Genomic DNA, 19148 nt, shown 5'->3' on the forward strand with positions numbered 1-19148 from the left:
AAGTTGCAAGGAAATTTTTTTCATAAGTATGGGTGACGACACTGAGATACAAATTCAGTGATCAGTGCCCGTGATCAAAGCTGAACAAACTGCTTCATTTCAGCCTTCTCTTAATCTTCTGTTTCCTATATGATTAATAAACGTTGTGGAGCCTGCTTTTATGGCTATGCGAAGTATTAGACTTTTTCTTATTCTCAGAATAAAATCCATTCTTTCTTCTATGGCCCACATATTTGGTATTATAGAGGGTGGAAGAGAGCACATCTTTTGTCTGTTTGGGAAACCACACCTGAGTGAGGGGCTAGAGCAACCAAATATCCAAGCAAATAGTCGATGTGTTTTCATAATTACTAAAACAACTCTTGCTGATCTTGCAAAGACATCTATAGGATTGATTATTATTGTTAAGTGTAGGATTTATCTACGTAAATGTCACTGTATATAACTGAGATCAGGTTCAGCTCCCATTAAGCTAAAGGGAAACGTAAGTAGTTGAGGGAATATCCTAAAAAGCCTGTATTTATACTTTAAGTGCACCTAATCTCCACATGCCCCACACAGACGCCCTCCCATTTTTTTTTTCTCACACAGACTCTACCACTTTTATAAAGTCAATGTCCAGTCTCTTCTCTAAAAATAGACAATATATTCTATTAGAAAAAGAAAGAGAGGAGCTAGGCTTGAATTAGAGGGCATAGATTTAGAGTTCATTTGATATTTGGCAGTTGACTTCAATATGATTGGCAAGGACATTTCCAAAAGGCTGCAACTCTACGCTGGAAATAAATGTAAAAGACTTATGTCAGTGGAAAACAGCTTTGAATCTATAATGCATGTCCTGAGACAGACTTACTCATAAAAGAGCATGTGTGTAATGTGTCATAAAAATATTTAAGCCCAGTTGGTCTTTGTATAAATACTTCATTTTTGAACTTGGGTTCTGGAGTGGATAAAAGTGAATTCGGCATGTATATCGTTGCCATCACTATGAAGGATTAAAAAGAAAGGATCACCAGAAACTGGGGGGTTTTTACCCCCTTACACACAAATATTCTTGCAAGACTATGTTGCTTTTGTGTCCAAATAAACTTGTTTTAGTCCTTGCTGTATCATCTGTTTTGTTGTATAGTATGCCTCTGAGAGAAGCTGTGGAGGGAGGCAGTTTGGAGGCAGAGTGACTTGCTGCCAAGAAGGCATTCATGTGTGAGTGTGTGAATGTGGGTGGGTGACTGAGATGTCCAAAAAAGACACTTGTCTGTGTTCCTCCAGCGGCTTCTGTTCAAAAGATGATGTATGTCTGTAAATGAAGCAGGATGTATTTTGAATGTGCCCATGTTTTGCATGATTATTTGTATCACTGTTGGGAAACTAAACTGCAAGAATCTGAACATCTGCTACCACCTGGCAGCTCAAGTGGTTCGCGGAAGGAGGGACAACAGTTAGAAAAGACAACCTCTATTTTCTTGAACTAAATAAGATCTTCTTAATTTAGCTCAAAACTAATTTAGCTCAAAATTGGTGTTAGTACCAAATCTAGGGAATAGTCTCTGGGGCTTTAAAAAAGCATTTAGTAATGACAGAGAGAGAGGGAAGTACGTGACCAGAGCTGCGCTTGCTGTATCACACTGTACAAGCTCATGCCTATTGGCCCTTTTGGATGTATGGTAACTGTGTATGTAACCGATGCCCAAGTCTGTATTTACCCCATCTATAACAGCATGTAAAATTCAACTTTACTGCTAACTTCTCCAGTATGACAGCAGTACGTAAGACTTAGATCTCCTTGGTTATGATGTTTTGTACTGTTCCTCACAGGTGAAATCTGTGCTTTTAAAATCCACGGACAAGAAATGCCCTTTGAAGCTGTTGTACTAAACAAGACATCTGGAGAAGGTCGCCTTCAAGCAAAAAGTCCTGTTGACTGTGAACTGCAGAAGGAATACACATTCATCATCCAGGCCTATGACTGTGGATCAGGACCAGGTGGAAGAAACTGGAAGAAATCTCACAAGTGGGTGAAAATTAGGAGGAATATTTTTTTTTGCTTTGGCATGCGTTTGCTCTCCAGATCATATTGAAGGGCTCCTTTTTATACTGTAGCCAGGTAGAAAGCAAATAAAACCAAATCACTGTTGTTGCAATAGTCAATCCACTTTTTATTTCTTTTTCCTTTTAGAAGATACTTTTTCTTTTCGCCTCCAACAGTTTGACCCATTTTGCAGCGGTTCCAGTTGAAGCTCTTAATAGGATTCCTGTTCAAGTAAAGAAATGGATATCAGTTTTGGTTTAGTTTTCTGTTCTTGCTTTCATGTTAAATACATCGACTTAACAGATCATCCAAGGCATGGAAGCTAGCTTTTATTGATACTTTACAAATTCTAAATAGGTTTTCTCTCTCTTCATTCCTTTTCAAATGGTAAAAGAAATGACCTTTCTTATCATGTGTGTGTGTATATATGCTGCAGCAGTGTTGCCTTTGCACAGTGTGTTTCTGATCTCAGCTTTTGGACAGCAAGTCTCAGAGGAATTAAAGTCCTCTCGAAGAAACAGGTATTGAAGGTTAGTAGATGGTACTTTTTGCTGTGGAGGCAATTCCCTGAATAAGCTTAAGTGGCACAGTCCCTTTTTTCCCCTTAAATTAATGAAACTAACTCCAGACCGTTTGTCATTAAAGATAAATGTAACTCACATGTAGATGTATAAATGCTGTACAAATTGTTCATTTTGCTGAGAGCCATTTAAATCAATGATTAATAGTAATCATTCTTCCTTTTGCTCATCCAGGACACAACACAATTAAAAATTTAATTAGCTCTATAATGCATGCTGAACTTTTTCAGATATTTAAAAAGAATGAGCATTTAGAAAGAAGCCTGCAAGAGAAGTAACCATCAAGTCACAGAAGCAGGTTTTGCATCGTATTATTAAATTTTGTGACGTTTTTCTCTAGCATATCTGTAACAAGCTTGCATGTTCCACTTCTTGAAAAATTTAGTCTAATCCTGAGAAAATGAAATCTGGCCTGTCAGGACCAGACTTTGTTATGCTTTTCATAGCCGTTTCTATGGCAAACCATATGCTAAGCCAGGCTGTCTGGGGTCCCAACCTTTAGTACTGGCTCTGCCATTGATCTAGAAAGTCTCTCCACTTCTCTGTCCCTTTGTTACCTTGTCTACCAAATCATATAGCAAAGTCTTTCAAATCAAGGCCTTTAGGGTTTGCTTATTAAACACTCAAGGCGTCTTATTTTTGACCTTGGAGGTTTACATGTGCAGTGTTTTAGCTAAAGGACTATATAATTGTAATCAGCAGGTAAGAGCCTTACTTAAAGTGGAAGAATGTTCATAAACTGATATTTTTAGGTAGTGAATATGTAAGACTGCTGAAATTCTCATCCTCTTTTTTTGCTTATTAACACATTTTACACTGGAATTGCATATACTGAATTTCTGCTGCTGTCCATTTTAAGAGACAGACAGATTTTAATAGAGAGCAACCTGAATCTCTCTCCTGTGGCAATAGGTTTTTACCAATTGCCTCATTAAGATATTAAATTGGTCAAATTAAGCATGGAAATTCAATGATAACCTCATTTTAGCAGATGTTTACATAGTTTTCTAGATGTGTTCCATTAGTCATTTCAAGTATTTTGAAAAAAAAACTCTCAGTGGTGTGTCATGATAAATTAATTTCTCTTTGACAACTTTATTTACCTATTTTAGGGCAGTGGTCCATATCCAGGTAAAGGATGTCAATGAGTTTTCACCAGCTTTCAAGGAGAGTGTGTATAAGGCCACTGTGACAGAGGGGAAGATCTATGACAGCATACTGCAGGTAGAAGCCATAGATGAGGACTGTTCTCCACAATATAGCCAGATCTGCAATTATGAAATTGTCACAACTGATGTACCGTTTGCCATTGACAGAAATGGTGAGTATGGAGAAGGAGCAATTTTAAGTGTGGGGTAGACAGCAGTCATTTCTGCAGATAGTGTGATTACCTGTTGTTACTACCTGATAACCTGGCTTGAGTTTTAACTCAACAGAGTGATCCTGTTCTCAGCTCTAAGCATGAAGGAACCTTTACATGGAGAAATCCCATCCCTTTCATATAAGATTTGGTCAGAAAATGCCACAGTAATTTACTGTGGAAATCAAACCCCCATTTTTAGATGAGCAATGTGTTTCGCTGTCACTCAGTACTTTCTCTTAATTGTCTCAGATCCAGTTTTCCATCTGAGTGGTAGCATTTCCTAATGCACCACATGGCCCAACCTCACAGGGGTTGTTCACTGGTTTAGAGCTAGTCCCTTTCTTCCGAACTTTGTGGAGCAGAGTCTAAATGTAGAATTGACAATATTCTGGATGTGTTTATTGATTGTTGAAACTTTCAGGATATGGGTCCACAGATCTACCCATTCATGGTGCTTCTTGAAGCAGATCCACTGTTCTGGAGTATGGGAGAAAATACGTTGTGGAAAGTAGTATGATTTTAAATGGTTATTGATTTTAGTTGGTTTTCTACTGTATATAATGTTAAAGGAAAAATAATAAACGATAATAAGTTTTCCACATACAGCAATTTTTGACCTTGGTTGCCATGTCTCTCAGCTTCCTGCTTTTCCCAGTCAAGTTTTCACCAGTGAAAAGCACAGAACTTGACGCTCTGTTTGGGAGAGGTGGCTAGGCTGCATTAAAAATGTGTTGAAGATCCTCCCTCCCATTCTCTGCTTGCTTCAGATAATACAAAGTAGTAGCTCTGTCTTTCAGGTACTTCAGCAGTCACATATGGGCATCACTTTGTAGATGAGAGTCCTCGTTCTTAATATTCACATATGACCAATTGTGCAAGAGTTCGGAATAGAAATTGCTGTGCTCACAGAACTTGTTTCCCCAGAAAAAGCACCCTGTGTGCATGCCCAGCAGTGCTCTGATTTGTCTTTCCTAACAAAAGTATTTAATCTAATAGAGGAGAATACTCTTTCGCAGTTAAATCTGATTTTTGGCCAAATTAGAAATTGAGAGAGTGCATGGAACTACTGTTTTCTCTAAGCAGTCATTTTCGTGTCGGAATGTGTTAGAAAAACTCATTCCCTGCTCAGAAGTTATTCATCTTTATTTCTGCAGCTCTTGCACAATGCAGAGCTGAGCATAGCATCAAAAGGTAACCTGTTATCATCAGTAAATTGTAAATCACTTTGGGGGAAAAAAAGCCTCCTTGTTTATCATACACTGGGAGGTAAGTACACTATATACAAGGTATGAGATTCCCCATGTTGTCATAAAAGGAAGCTCTCCGTGTTTCTGTTTGAAACCAATGTTTTTCCAGAGCTCCACGTGACTTGCTCGTATGGGGCTGGTTACTTACACAAGTTGCAGATTGGTTCATAATTTCTTACCAAATTTGTGACAGATATGGATAGATAATACACTGAGATTAGCACAACACAGAGTAGGCATTTCTATTGCTCATGCCTTTTCAGCCCCTTTCACACAGAGACACTGGCTTGTGAGTGATCATGGGTTTCCTACAGTCAGAGACATGATCAAAAGCATGGGAAATGTCAGGAATCCTTGGTTATATCTTTTTTCTTGTGTGCCTGGGAGCTGCTTTTCAGCAAAGGCAATGAGAAAATCATTGATTTAAACATGGCTTTAAAGCCTGCAGTGAATAATTGGTATACAGTTGTAATACTTGCAAGGTCTTGGTCATGAATTCAATTAATATTTTTTTATCTATTCGTTCACTAAAAGGCCAGTGCTGCCACAATCAACAGTAATTGAAGTCTAATTTGCAATTTTTTTAGATGATGGTAATTGCTTAAACCCAGTGGGATTAGAGACAGAGGTAGAATAGATGGTTGCACTTTCATTTTGTGACAGAAATATGTTGCTTAGACATTCTCAGCTGTGAAGTGTTGGAACACTGACATAAACTTTCTCCAGTGCAAATCCTGTGGCATTGTGCCCATTTTTGTTACCTGTAAGATGATTAAAGTAGATGTGTGAGATGCCTGGGACTGTCTGTTAATACTGTGCTAATTAGGATTTTGTTGACAGGATTTTTTTACCCATTGTGAGAAAAAACAAACACCATGCTATGTTCCTGTGTCTTCTGCAAGTTATGTTTTTTTTCTGCTTTTCAATAATCTAAGTGTGAAATTTCATTGCCCAGAAAAAGTATTTACCCGGATGCTTAGAATCAAATCCATATACTGCAGAGAGCCTAAAAGTAAGGTGGCTGTGAGAAAACATGTAATTACCACTCTCAGATGCTGGATTTTTTTCACCACCAACTTACGAAACTAACCACAAACACAGGCTTTTAGAAGGATGAGTATGATACTCCATCAGCTGAATTTCTTCTGGCACATCTTTGTCTTTTCAGAAAAAAAAAACCAACCCAACTTCCTGATTGTATGTAAGTTAATCCAGGGAGCATGTTTTTATGTCTTGAAATATCATATTACACATTGGGAGCCCTCCAGACTAGCAGTCCATAGTCTACATCACCCAATTGTGTGAGGCATAAGAGAAGAGGCACCCAGCACTGGTGCAGGAAGCAGCATTCAATTCTGGTGCATTTCTTGTAGATCTTAAGGCCAGGTTGGATGAGGCTTTAATCAACCTGGTATAGTGCGAGGTGACTCTGCACGCTCTCAATTTCTAATTTGGTCGTAAAATACAATTGTGTAAAGGCAGAGGGGAATTTATGCTTTCCTGTGCAAAGAACTGGGACTACAGGTAGAAGATAGATTGTGTTATGAGACTATTTCATGCAGTTTAATCTAGTTATCTTCATAGCAGAGAATCCCAACCATCAAGCAAAACAGCATTTTTATGCATTTGTCATGGGTCATGGTCATTACGATCAGAGAATTCAGACACAGATACAAAATCTGTCATGGCTCTAACCCACTCTTATCTCTAAAATGGGGATAATTATGTATGTCACCCACCACTGGTAAGCATTTCAGAAATACGTCTTCAGATTGTTCATTATAAAGATGAGTTATTGACTTTGCTGCCCAGTCAATACAGCTTATATGAAGTTACATATCTTAGAAAATAGATGTGGACAGGATCTCACAAGGTCATCCTTTACAGCACTGAGATCTGTATTAGGACCTATGCAAACTTCATATTCTCAGAAAAGTAATAAAACTTTGTAGTTCAGTGTTTGCATGTGATATTTATTTATTTACTAAACCATAATTTCCTTCCATTGTGATTTAAAAGTGGAGCTTTTTGACTAGAAGCAATTTGATCCTTCAATTGACTTATGGTCAGATACAGCTCCTGGTCATTCTTGACAGCTGGGAATGTTGAGCTCCTATGAGCGGACTGAAGTCAAAGACCTCATCTCTTGTAAGGGTTAGGAGATTCTGTTTTATACTCCTCATGCACACAGGAAGTATGGAATTTAAGAGGGAATTGCCATAGTAAATTGGTCAGATCTTTCCCCATTCTTGTGATTGGTCTAAAATTAGATGAAAGGCAGCTGTAAAAGAGGGAATCCTTTATCAAACTATCCCCACAACGAACTCTGAAGAAAGAGGTGTAAATGTGTGTGTTTTCAGACAAGAATTTTTATATTCCTGTTGATATTTATCTGTTTGTGTTGTTTTCTGTAGGCTTTGCTGGCTTGTTGTGGTTTTTAATCTGTTATAGCTCTAGTTATTTCTGGGAAATTGAATTAGTCATTTTTGCCAATTACTAACTCAAAAATAATGTAGTTGATATCAACATTACAGTTGCTTTTGTGATGGGAAGAGCTATTTACATGACAGACCTGAACATACTTGGCAAGGTGAGGTGCTTGAGAGAGAACCAAAGAAACCAGTGTATTCTGGGAAAATGTGGATAATGAAGTTGTCCCTACTCATGGTTTACCTTTCAAGATGTAGCTGCTGATTAGTCTTACTTCAGAATAAGAAGTTGAGCGGATGATTTCTAAGATAGACATGCCCATATTATATCCGTACCATCTTGTATTTGCCTAAGAACTTTATTTCTATGCTGGATTGAAAGAAAGTATTTCCCATTCCCCATAACTGTCTTACTGGCAGATGTTCCATGTGCTTCAAAGAGCTTTCTGGTCACAAAGGGCTTGATTAGCCAGGACCCCAATGTTCTAGTCTGCATATACTTTTCCAAAAATGAATTTTTGAACGTTATCTTATATTAAATCTGCAGGTAACATCAGAAACACTGAGAAACTGAACTATGACAACCAGCACCAGTATGAGATAAAGGTAACAGCTTTTGACTGTGGGCAAAAACATGCAACGGAAGATGTCTTAGTGCGAGTTAACGTCAAACCAGTGTGCAAACCTGGCTGGCAAGGTAAGGTGTAAGAGTTTATATGTTTTGACTTTTTTTTTTTTTCTCAAATCTCTTCTTTGGTATTTTCCCTCTGCCTCACAGTAAAGAAACAACTGAATTTATTGCAGTGGCATCTAAAACTGCTGCTGTTTCTTACTTATTCCAAGCATGTTTAAAAAGTGGGTAACAATCCCATACTATACATTTGGCATGTTTCTTCTCTAGTCAGAGCAAAGAGCAGATTAGAAAACAAGAGAGGAAAAAAATTTCTAATAAACTGTCTTACACTTCAGTCTAGATATACTAAAAGGTTAAAAAAATGCTTCTGGTTTGCTTTTCTGCTGCTACTCCTTTGAGTAAAACTTCTGAAGCCACCATGGCAAGGTACGTTTCCCATGTGTGCCAGAGTTGTTCAGATTATCTTGTTCCAGGTACACAGTTGGCATTCATGCGTATGCATGCGTGAGTCAAAGCATGCTCCACTGGCAGTGGGAGTGAAAGGCATTTTTTATCCTGATTACTGTCTCCATACTGAAGCATGTCAGTGGGAATTGATTTTCTGAAAAGGTTGCAAGGATCTACAATCTACTCTGTCTAAACTTGAGAAAAATGCAGCTGGCAGTGTACTAGGAAGGTAGATATGACACAGATTATATGGAATTAAGATGAAAATGAGGGCTGGATTAGTGTCAAACCAACTGGATGTAAGCCACATAATGTGGATGTCATACAGGACTAAACTGACTTTCATAATTGTAAGTTTTAAAGAGAATGCTTGAGAGAGGAAAAAATAGTTTGGCTGTTGTAATTGAAGTCAAATTTGCAGACTGACATTTAGAAGGAAAAAAATGTTTTCTTTGTAAAATGAGAAGCCCTGGTTTAGCAGATCTTGTAGTGAAATGTGTGCAATATCATGTTTCCATTTTCACAGTCTTCACCTAGAGCAGAACCATCTTTTAAATGTTTAGGGATGTACAATTTCCCCACAGACCCACATAGAACAGAACACATAGAATAGTTAGGGTTGGAGAGGACCTTTAGATCATCTAGTTCCAACCCCCCTGCCATGGACAGGGATACCTCACACTAAACCATGTCACCCGAGGCTCTGTCCAACCTGGCCTTGAACACCACTAGGGATGGAGCATTCACAGCTTCCTTGGGCAACACATTATGGTGCCTCACCACCCTTACAGTAAAGAACTTCCTCCTTATATCCAATCTAAACTTCCCCTGTTTAAGTTTTAACCCGTTGCCCCTTGTGCTGTCACTACAGTCTCTAATGAAGCGTTGCTCCCCAGCATCCTTGTAGGCCCTTTTCAGATACTGGAAGGCTGCTATGAGGTCTCTGCGCAGCCTTCTCTTCTCCAGGATGAACAACCCCAACTTTCTCAATCTGTCTTCATAGAATCATAGAATAGTTAGGGTTGGAAAGGATCTTAAGATCTTGTAGTGAAATGTGTGCAATATCATGTTTCCATTTTCACAGTCTTAACCTAGAGCAGAACCATCTTTTAAATGTTTAGGGATGTACAATTTCCCCACAGACCCACATAGAACAGAACACATAGAATAGTTAGGGTTGGAGAGGACCTTTAGATCATCTAGTTCCAACCCCCCTGCCATGGGCAGGGACACCTCGCTCTAAACCTCATCCAACCTGGCCTTGAACACTGCCAGGGATGGAGCATTCACAACCTCCTTGGGCAACCTATTCCAGTGCCTCACCACCCTAACAGGAAAGAATTTCCTCCTTATATCCAATCTAAACTTCCCCTGTTTAAGTTTTAACCCATTACCCCTTGTCCTGTCACTACAGTCCCTAATGAAGAGTCCATCCCCAGCATCCCTATAGGCCCTCTTCAGATACTGGAAGGCTGCTATGAGGTCTCCACGCAGCCTTCTCTTCTCCAGGCTGAACAGCCCCAACTTTCTCAGCCTATCTTCATATGGGAGGTGCTCCAGTCCCCTGATCATTCTCGTGACCCTCCTCTGGACTTGTTCCAACAGATCCATGTCCTTTTTATGTTGAGGACACCAGAACTGCACACAATACTCCAAGTGAGGTCTCATGAGAGCAGAATAAAGGGGCAGGATCACCTCCTTCGACCTGCTGGTCACACTCCTTTTGATGCGGCCCAGGATATGGTTGGCTTTCTGGGCTGCAAGAGCTCACTGCTGGCTCATGTTCATTTTCTCATATAAAAAAGCCCAGTAGAACACCTATGAACCATTTTCACATTTTCTAACTGGTCTTATTGTTCAGAACCCCATGATTTATTTTATAAAACCCGTATGGTCTCTTTACACATTGTCAAAATGTTCTGTTTCAATATTGTAGAGTAATTTCAAATAAATACTCCTGAATTAGCTTGGAATTCTTATAAAAATGGGCACAGTTGTTTTTTTTAAATTTCCATATAATTTCCATTTTGTATTTCATTTATTATTTTTTGCAAAGAGACCTTACTAATGGAGTGTTTATATTGCCCAGTATTATCATACTAATTTTATAGTTCAAGCATCATAGAACAGATAGTCATTGCTGATCCCATCAGGCAGCAGGTAAAGACACCAGGTAGCCAATAGAAGTAATAGAAACAACCTCAAATAAGGTTTGTTTTAATCTTTTGATGCTTTGTTCATGTTAGGTATTGTGAAGTGTTTATAAGGTATTTAAGTTTTTAATGAAGAGCTAGAATTCAGCTATTGTTATTTGATGCATGCAAAATTTATTCTCTTCTAGAAGTCAGAACTGTATGTGGCTGATGGTTTGGTTAACACTAGGTGTTTAACATGGGAGGCTGCCAGCTTATTTGTCAGTGATGATAAGAAAATAGGGAAAACAGCACATGTATAAAGCAGTGACTTTAAAAAATCCACAATGTATAAGAAAGTTTAAAGCAGCTTATCTAAAGCATCTCAGGTAAGGAAGGATACACTTGGGTAGCTTTCATTATGCTTGAATTTGGCTACAGTGGTGTTCCTATACCATGATCTCTAGAGAATTATTTACTCCATGGGGATAAAAAGAGAAGTGTTATTTTGAGCCGTCAAAGACTTAAAATATGTTTTGAGATTACTAGAAGTCTGATCAGCTATTGATAGTTAAACCAAAAGTCAGGTTGTTCTCTAAAAGGCAACTGATTTCAGACAGGAGGGAGATATTAAGGCATAAACCAAAAAAGGCTCCTCAAAACCAATTCAGCAGAATATCCCAATAAATAACCAGAGGACTTGACCTTTTCTGAAACAGACAGGGAAATTGAATGTGTTTCTTGGGGAGATACACATGTAGAAAAGACAGCAGTCCAAAAATTAAAACTTGTCTTCTGTGGCCAAAAAGGACTGCCAAATTTCATATGGCCCTTACATAAGCAGTGCTTACTAACCTCCAGTTTAAGAGAAAACTAGGACTCTCATTAGAAAACAGCATCCAGCTTGAAGTGTTTTACCAACCTGAAAAGATTTCCTACAGTCCTATAAGCCCATATACATACTTTACCCAATTACCTGAGTTAACAAAGTAGAAATTATTTAAGAATTAATCTATAAAAAAATGTTCCTTAAAAATTCAGTTACCTCCACTTAGTGTTTGTTTGGAAATAGCTTTGAAATAAATGTCTGTTATTTACCTAATAGAGTATAAAAATATTTAATAGGATTAGTTAATGTATCAAAGATACTGCATGTTATTTATATTTCAAGGCATATAGTGCTCACTAGCATGACCTAGGGCTTTGCCTACCACCAAAAGGCAGATTCTTACCACCTCTTTAATGTTGAATAGTCATTCAGAGGCCACATACAGGTCAGATCAGCTCTCTTTTCCGTCTGAAATTCAGTCTTCCTTTTGTTCAGAGAAGGGCAGAACCTTCTCTTTTTAGAAGCCAAGTGTTCTTAGATCACTTCTGAGTCAACATACTTTATAGATACTATTTGCAGTAGATACTGAGTAATTTTAGAATTGCATTCATGTGGTTTTCTAGTAAAATCCAATTACAGAAGAAAACCATACCTATTGGGTTTTGAGCTGTCAGTGCTTTTATCAAGGAGCAATGTGATTACTAAAGCAATTGGTTATTTGGAGGAAGGTGGTCAAGTGCAGAATTCCTAGTCTTCAGGAACCATTTTAAAGGCACAGATATCTTCTGCAATAAACAAAAATCAATTTTTATTTATACTTAACAATTTAAAATTCAGTGCTTGTCTGAGCTATAAGATGTTTACCCATGTTTTTAAAAATTAAATATACTGCAAAGCAGGGAGCCCTTACGCCAGTTTAGTCTTGGAGCTGCTGTGTGTGCATTAGCCATACATCCCTAAAACAAGGTCACCATAACAAAATGCTTACATTCAGCTAGTAACTTGAATGAGACTGTTTTAGTAGAATACTCACTCTTTAAATACCCATTTCAGACATTTGAAGGTCAGTTGAACTTCTGAGTACTTGTGATTTTTTTGAGTTTCAAGTTTACCTCAGTTTGTACTTGTTTCTGTACTTGTTTCAGCAGTATTTTAAATTTTGACTACCAGACATACTTAAACAGTCATAGCTGTTTCAGTCTGATTTGTAAGATACGCTCTCCTTTCCTCAACAAATCCTGAGTATTCATTAGAGCTATATACATCTTTCTGGAATACTTTGGTTGCTTCCACATGTTACTTTTACCATAGCCACTTACTGGAAACACAGTGCTTTATATATTTCAAACCTAACTTTCTTTTGCCTGGCCATATCAGTCTGGTGGCTCATGGACATGCTGTTACTGGTTTTACTGGAATCAGCTCTTTTTCCATGTGTCATTTTCTAGTGATGACTCAGCAGTTTGCCAAAGTTCCTGACCATGAACTGTCACTTTTTGTCATTACTATGAAGGAGTATTTCTGTAACACCCATTCTCAAGGTCATCTTACTATGTGCTTGGGGTACTCTCACCCTCTTTCTATATCGACTTCCATTGTAGAATCGCCTTCCAATTTTGTCAGTAATTAACACAGTCCTGGTTTTGTGGCAAGACCATTAATGGAACTGTCAAGTAACAATCCCAAGGCAGATTCACAGGGATCTTTACTAGCTATTTCCCCATTTACCATGAAATTTTCAGAGTAACCCACTATTGCCCCTTCTTTAGGCAGATCTGCATATATGTTATAATTTAACTACTACATGAATTTTAGACCTGTTTAACTGGATTCTTATTTCCATGTATCTCTGTAGCTATTCAGTCTTTTGTTTACCTTTCTGCATTTACAACTATGAAAAGGACTTTCCATTTTTCAGTTTTCAGTGCAAGATCTTCATGAGCTTCACTAGGCAATTATCATTTCCTTGAGGTACTTATCTCTGAGTTGTAGCTGTTAGTTGGTGTTTCCAGTCATATTTCTTCTGCTCAAAAGTTAAAGCACTGTGATATATGCAGTTAGGTTTGAAGTTTTCCCTATGATTTTTTTTTGTACTCTGCATGTAAAAACTTTTGCAGTCTCACACCATGTGCTTAAAAGTTGCAGACTTTCCACACAAGATTTTTTATCCTCAGTTCAGTTGATTTCAGGAACTAATCCATGTAGTGTTTCACAGCCTCTCTTTTGGAATTTGGGAAGCTCTTTGCATACTCCTCAGTAGAGAAATCCCTTGGAGTACCAGGATCCAAATGCTAGGCACGGTCCTTGTTCTTCAGGATAACTAAGCAGCTGCCTCTTCCCATAACATCTTTTTGTGGTAGCTTGTCCTTCTGAAGGCATTAAAAGTCTCTAACCCCGTCTAAACCTGGTGTCAGGAAGCAGCAAGAGCAGGGCTACTCTGTAAAGGAAGGGAAGCCAGCAGTCACTTGTAATAACAGAGCTGACAGGGCCTTCATCAGCAACGTTAAACCCCTCACTCAACTGAGGTCAGCAGGGCAGACCCAGAGATGGGGGCCAGGTTAAACCAAGAGCCCAGATCCTCAGGCATGTTCCTGGGGAGGAGGCAGGTCTCAGGAAGTCAATCAGGGATAAGAGTTAGGATCAAGTCAGTGGGCAGGTCCGTAGTGATGAGGCTGGGCTGTCAAGCCAGAGAGCTTCTCCATGGGTTCACTTTTTGATAAAAGGGCCCTATGGCCAATGCTGTGACTAAGCAAGACCAGCACCCCTACAGCATTATAGGTCAGGCCATGAGTGAAGTCCTGGGCCTGAGCTTAAATAGAGCTCCAGGATGCCTCAGATGAGGCTTATGGAGGCTCACTAGGACTTCTACTGGTCCACTTGGGGCTCTGACACCCAGTTTGCTGCAGGAAATACCTATTATTCTTCAGAAATATTAGTAAAATACCTGTTAATATTCAAATGCAGTCTCATAACACATAATAGCTTAACCGATGCTGCTGTTTTTTAGATCCTTATATGTTTATCTTGCATAATTCAGCACCATTAGGCCTTGGGATTTTGTCATTTGATGGAATATTCATTGTCACTGATTCATGCACAACTCCTCTTACATTCTGGTTCACTAACTCTTGCAACAGCAGACTTTACCGTTACTATCATGCAGTAGCCCAAATTTCTGTCTCTTGTTGTTTATTAAACTCAGCATGCTGCAGAAAGGAATGGCGTTTATGGATGTTTCTTTACGCTTGTGAGATCTGCATTCAAATCTCTCCGCAAATGGTGGTGCCTTAGCAGGGCTTGGGAAGTTTGAGTCTTCTCTTTGCTATGGAGAAGCTTTAACTGGGTTAGACTTTCTGATTATCATCTGCTTAACAAAACATCATATTTAATATGCCTAAATATGTTTGTGGCATCAGATTTAGGGTCCTGTAATTTGTATGTTACAGATTTGTAGATTAGCTGTCAAACCTAGAAATGTTTGTGGTTTGATTTTTTAATGTTGCTATAGGACTGTTGGTGCTGAATGCAAAACTGTCTTTTCTCCTTTAAAAAGAACTGAACTTTAAAGATAATTTTAAAGATTATTTTGCAGTGTTGGTTAAGAACATTCCTATTTAATGTGTACATATATATGTGTGTGCATATATATATTATATGCTTGCATATGTTAATTTAAAAATAGGGGGAAATAGAATTGAATAAAAAATGTCCTAAATCGTATTTATGCATGTTATTTCTGTCATTTTTTTCTGTTACTAAACGCACACAAGAAGCATGATACTGGCTGCTACTTAAATCTTTGCTTAATTTCCTCCCTAGCACAGTACATGTTGGCTGGCAGTGGTAGGAGCTGTGGCAACCATTGCAAAGCTGCATACCTGGCTCCTAAGGGAAAAAACATTTTCTTCCTGTCAGTGGTGACCGCTTGACCCTTCAAAAGTTAGCAAATTGTTTATAGAAAATAACATTCTGGGCAGCACACAGTGACATTGATGGATTCTGGAAGTAGCATTCTGCTGATGCTTGCTAGCTCATTTGTGGAGTTAACTAGGGGACATCCTACCAAACATGCTCCTTTGTAAAATGGCCAATTTCACGAATGGGAAACTGCTTAGATAACCTGAACAGACCTGCCTGATCTGAGTAATTCAGGATCTTCACAGAACCACAGGTGTTTAAGAAAGGGCCAGGCATATGTGCACTACTAGTCTGTCTTCTAACTTTCCTTTCCAAGGCATAGCACATGATCCATTTTAACATTAATGTTATACTTTAATAATGTTAGTTTTGTTTAGCCACGATCTCCCTCAAGAAAGAATATTCAGAATTCTTTGCAAGGTGTGTGTGGAGATTTCCTTTCTTACAAGTGAAAAATGGCCTTTTTCAGAAGTTTTGACGAGAGTTAACCAGGAACCAGGGGAGCAGAGCACATGAGGTGATTGCACTGTGTGCCTTGGGGATTTGGGTTTTTTCCCAGATGGGAAATGAAAATAATTTTAAGTGTGTTTGGGTTGGTTTGGGTTTTAGATCAGCACAATTTGGGTCCAGAAATACAGAGAGAGAATGCTGCCCAAGAAAAAATGTTACAGAGCTGTTACCCTGTGCCTGTTTCACTAAGAAGTCCTTAATCTTTTGTTCAAAGTAGAAAGTCAAATAGCAAAGAACCAAAGCGTGTACTCTTTGGAAATGTCTTACAGCCATTGGTGTTTCACGTGTGGAGAATACCTTTTGTACAGCAGGTATTTATTGAGGTAGCTGCAGCATCTGATAGTCCGGTGACGTGTGCACTTTTCAGTAGATTCATGCTGTTGAAAGAAAACTGTAGTTTTGCGAAGACAGTGCACTGCTGTCCCAAATATCAGTGTACAGCATCTAGAACTGTGAGGCTGCTGTTTTGAAGATACAGGGAGTTTTAGAAATCATGATAAGAAGTGTCTCTTTTGGCAGAACTACAGAGACATTTATGATCTTGTTTGAAATGCTTTGTGTATAGTGGTATTTTTATTCTAGATTGTTTTAATTTTCAAAGTAATAAAGAGAAAAGCGTTCAATAAAAAAAAATATTTCAGCAAAGCTGTCAAGTGTGTAAAGTAAAAAAAAAAAAAAAAGCCAGAATAACCTCTAGCCAAGTATCCAGCTGGCACAGATAGGACAACGAGAAAGGGCTTTAAACTGACAGATGGGAGGTTTAGATTAGACATTAGGAAGAAGTTCTTCCCTGTGAGGGTGGTGAGGCACTGACAAAGCTTGTCCAGAGAAGTGGTAAATGCCCCATCCCTGGCAGTGTTCAAGGCCAGGTTGGTCAGGGCTTGGAGCAACCTGCTCTAGTGGAAGGTGTCCCTGCCCATGGCAGGGGTTGGAACTGGATGAGCTTTAAGGTCCAGCCAAACCAGTCTGGGATTCTGTGATTTATGAATCCTCATATATTGATTCTTTGAAAATATGAACTGTAAAGATAGCTGAAATGCATGGTTTTAAGTAATGCTGCTTGGTTTCCTTTTTTCTGAAGCAGGTTTCAAACACGGCAATTGATTGGATTTAAATTGAAATGCTTCAGTTGAGAAGCATAGTGGTATGTATGGCTTGTCCAGGTGGCTGCCTGAGGCAGGTGATTATTGAAGTGTTGTGGGCTGTGAGACGTCTGTATAAGCAAAACCACAGAAGAGTCAGTTCTGGCTGAAAGTGAGAGTAGTCCTTTCAGCTGTAACTTTCTGTCATTAATACTTCACAAAGGTGGTAAGACATTTGATGACAAATGACACTGCAGATGTGTTTTGGTCACGGTCCAGTGAGACTGATGTATATAGCCTGGTCTTTGGAGATACTTGTTCTGTGTCACAAAACTATGAAATCTGACCAGATTCAGTGCAGCAGCAAGCCTCATCCCTTGTAGTCTGTCACAGGACATGGACACTGGAGATCCAGACTGTTACCAATTAGCACTTCTTGTCAGGATATGTGTGTACTCAATGCCTGTGTGACCCTAGCAGCAGTACTATTACTTTTAATTGAGCCTGACACCCTTTTACAAAGAAGGGCAAAATCCAGGTTTTTTAGGACAGTAATTTACTGATGCCAGGTTCAAAGCTTCTGACAGAGACGGTGACCTTTGAGAACAATCTGTCATTTAAAACTGTGTAACTCCCTTCCCTTTTTTAATCACTCTTGGATCTTTTTCTTGTGTTTTTTTTTTTTTTTTTTTTTTTTCCAGACTGGAACAAACGGATTGAATACAAGCCTGGTTCTGGCAGCAAACCTTTGTTTCCTGGCATTCATCTAGAAACCTGTGATGGACCAGTGTCTTCAATACACACCACCATTGAATTACACACTAACTACATTGGAAAGGGCTGTGATCGTGAAACATACTCAGAAAAATCTCTCCAGAAACTGTGTGGTATGGACATGGCTTTCAGTTGTTATAATAATAACAGCGTTGTGGCAGATAAATAGATATGTCGTAAATAAACTGCTTCCTTGTGACTAGTAATCATGCAATATGTGGATTTAGCGCAGCTGTTCATTTTGGATTGTGGCAATGAAAATGAAGGGAGTGGTGAAATTATGACTGGTTCTCCATTTTTTTCCATTTTTTCACTGTTTTTCACGCCTTTTCCATCTTTGCTTCAGGTTTTTCCTCTCCTCTTCTTCTTCTTCCCTTCTCTTCCCCCATTTTTCTCTTTCCTTATTCCACGTCTTTGTTACTTTTTTTCCCCTTTGCCTTGTAATAGTTATGTGATGTGTAGAGAGACTTTAGATATAGATTTGCCATCATAGAAAGACCATAGGATTTAATGAGAATTGAATCTCATGTTTCAGTCTTCCTGACTTAGCTTTCTCTTCTGCTGCTGAGTACTGTGTCAGAGTCAAAGCAAACAAGTAAAGGAACATCTGGGGCTGTCATTTAGGCAAAAAGCTTAAGAAATGTGAATTTGAGAAAAGAGAGATCCCGGTGGAGAAAGGTTTCCTTATTATTTTCTACCCTTTTCCTGCTTTTTGATAATTTAGTCTAAAAGATACAAATTTTGAAAGGTAGATGAAATACTTGAGGATGCTGATACGATCTTGTGACTTCAAGATCATATATACAGCAGAGCAGCGGCCACATGTTAAGCCATTCATCTTGTGCCTTTTGAGATCGGCTGTCTCTCCTCTTCTAAAATCTTGTCATCTTAAAGTCCTCATCTGAAGCCCTGATGGTTTGGAACATTGATTCTCATCTCCTCCAATGTCTCTTTACCCTGATCCTGTCTGAGCTACAGTAGCAAATGTTCAGTTCTTCTTTTCTCTTTAAATGCATGGATTTTTGTTTGGGGTACTTAAGTGTATGGCTTGCATTTGCTTTGATAACCACACAACCATGTTGTAGATGTGTTAGGATCAATGCACTAATCTCTAAGAGAGAATTTTGTAAATTAACATTTTCAGCCAGTGTTACTAAATTGTTAAAAATGGAG

General features: G+C 38.7%; 1 protein-coding gene across 1 annotated transcript in view; it reads left to right on the forward strand.

The window, feature by feature from the left end:
* The window catches only part of CLSTN2 (calsyntenin 2), a 319748-nt gene that overhangs the window by 244418 nt on the left and 56182 nt on the right, over positions 1-19148 (forward strand). The window contains exons 3-6 of the mRNA XM_061379286.1: positions 1816-2011; positions 3723-3931; positions 8197-8346; positions 17903-18088. Coding sequence (XP_061235270.1) covers positions 1851-2011; positions 3723-3931; positions 8197-8346; positions 17903-18088 — 706 coding nt within the window. The 5' untranslated portion in view covers positions 1816-1850. The remainder of the gene's footprint in view (positions 1-1815; positions 2012-3722; positions 3932-8196; positions 8347-17902; positions 18089-19148) is intronic.

The sequence above is a fragment of the Neopsephotus bourkii genome, unplaced genomic scaffold, assembly GCF_033783945.1.
Source record: "Neopsephotus bourkii isolate Nb327-2 ecotype Australia unplaced genomic scaffold, CSIRO-AGI_Nbou_v1 NB_1768, whole genome shotgun sequence".
Classification (NCBI taxonomy): Eukaryota; Metazoa; Chordata; class Aves; order Psittaciformes; family Psittacidae; genus Neopsephotus; species Neopsephotus bourkii.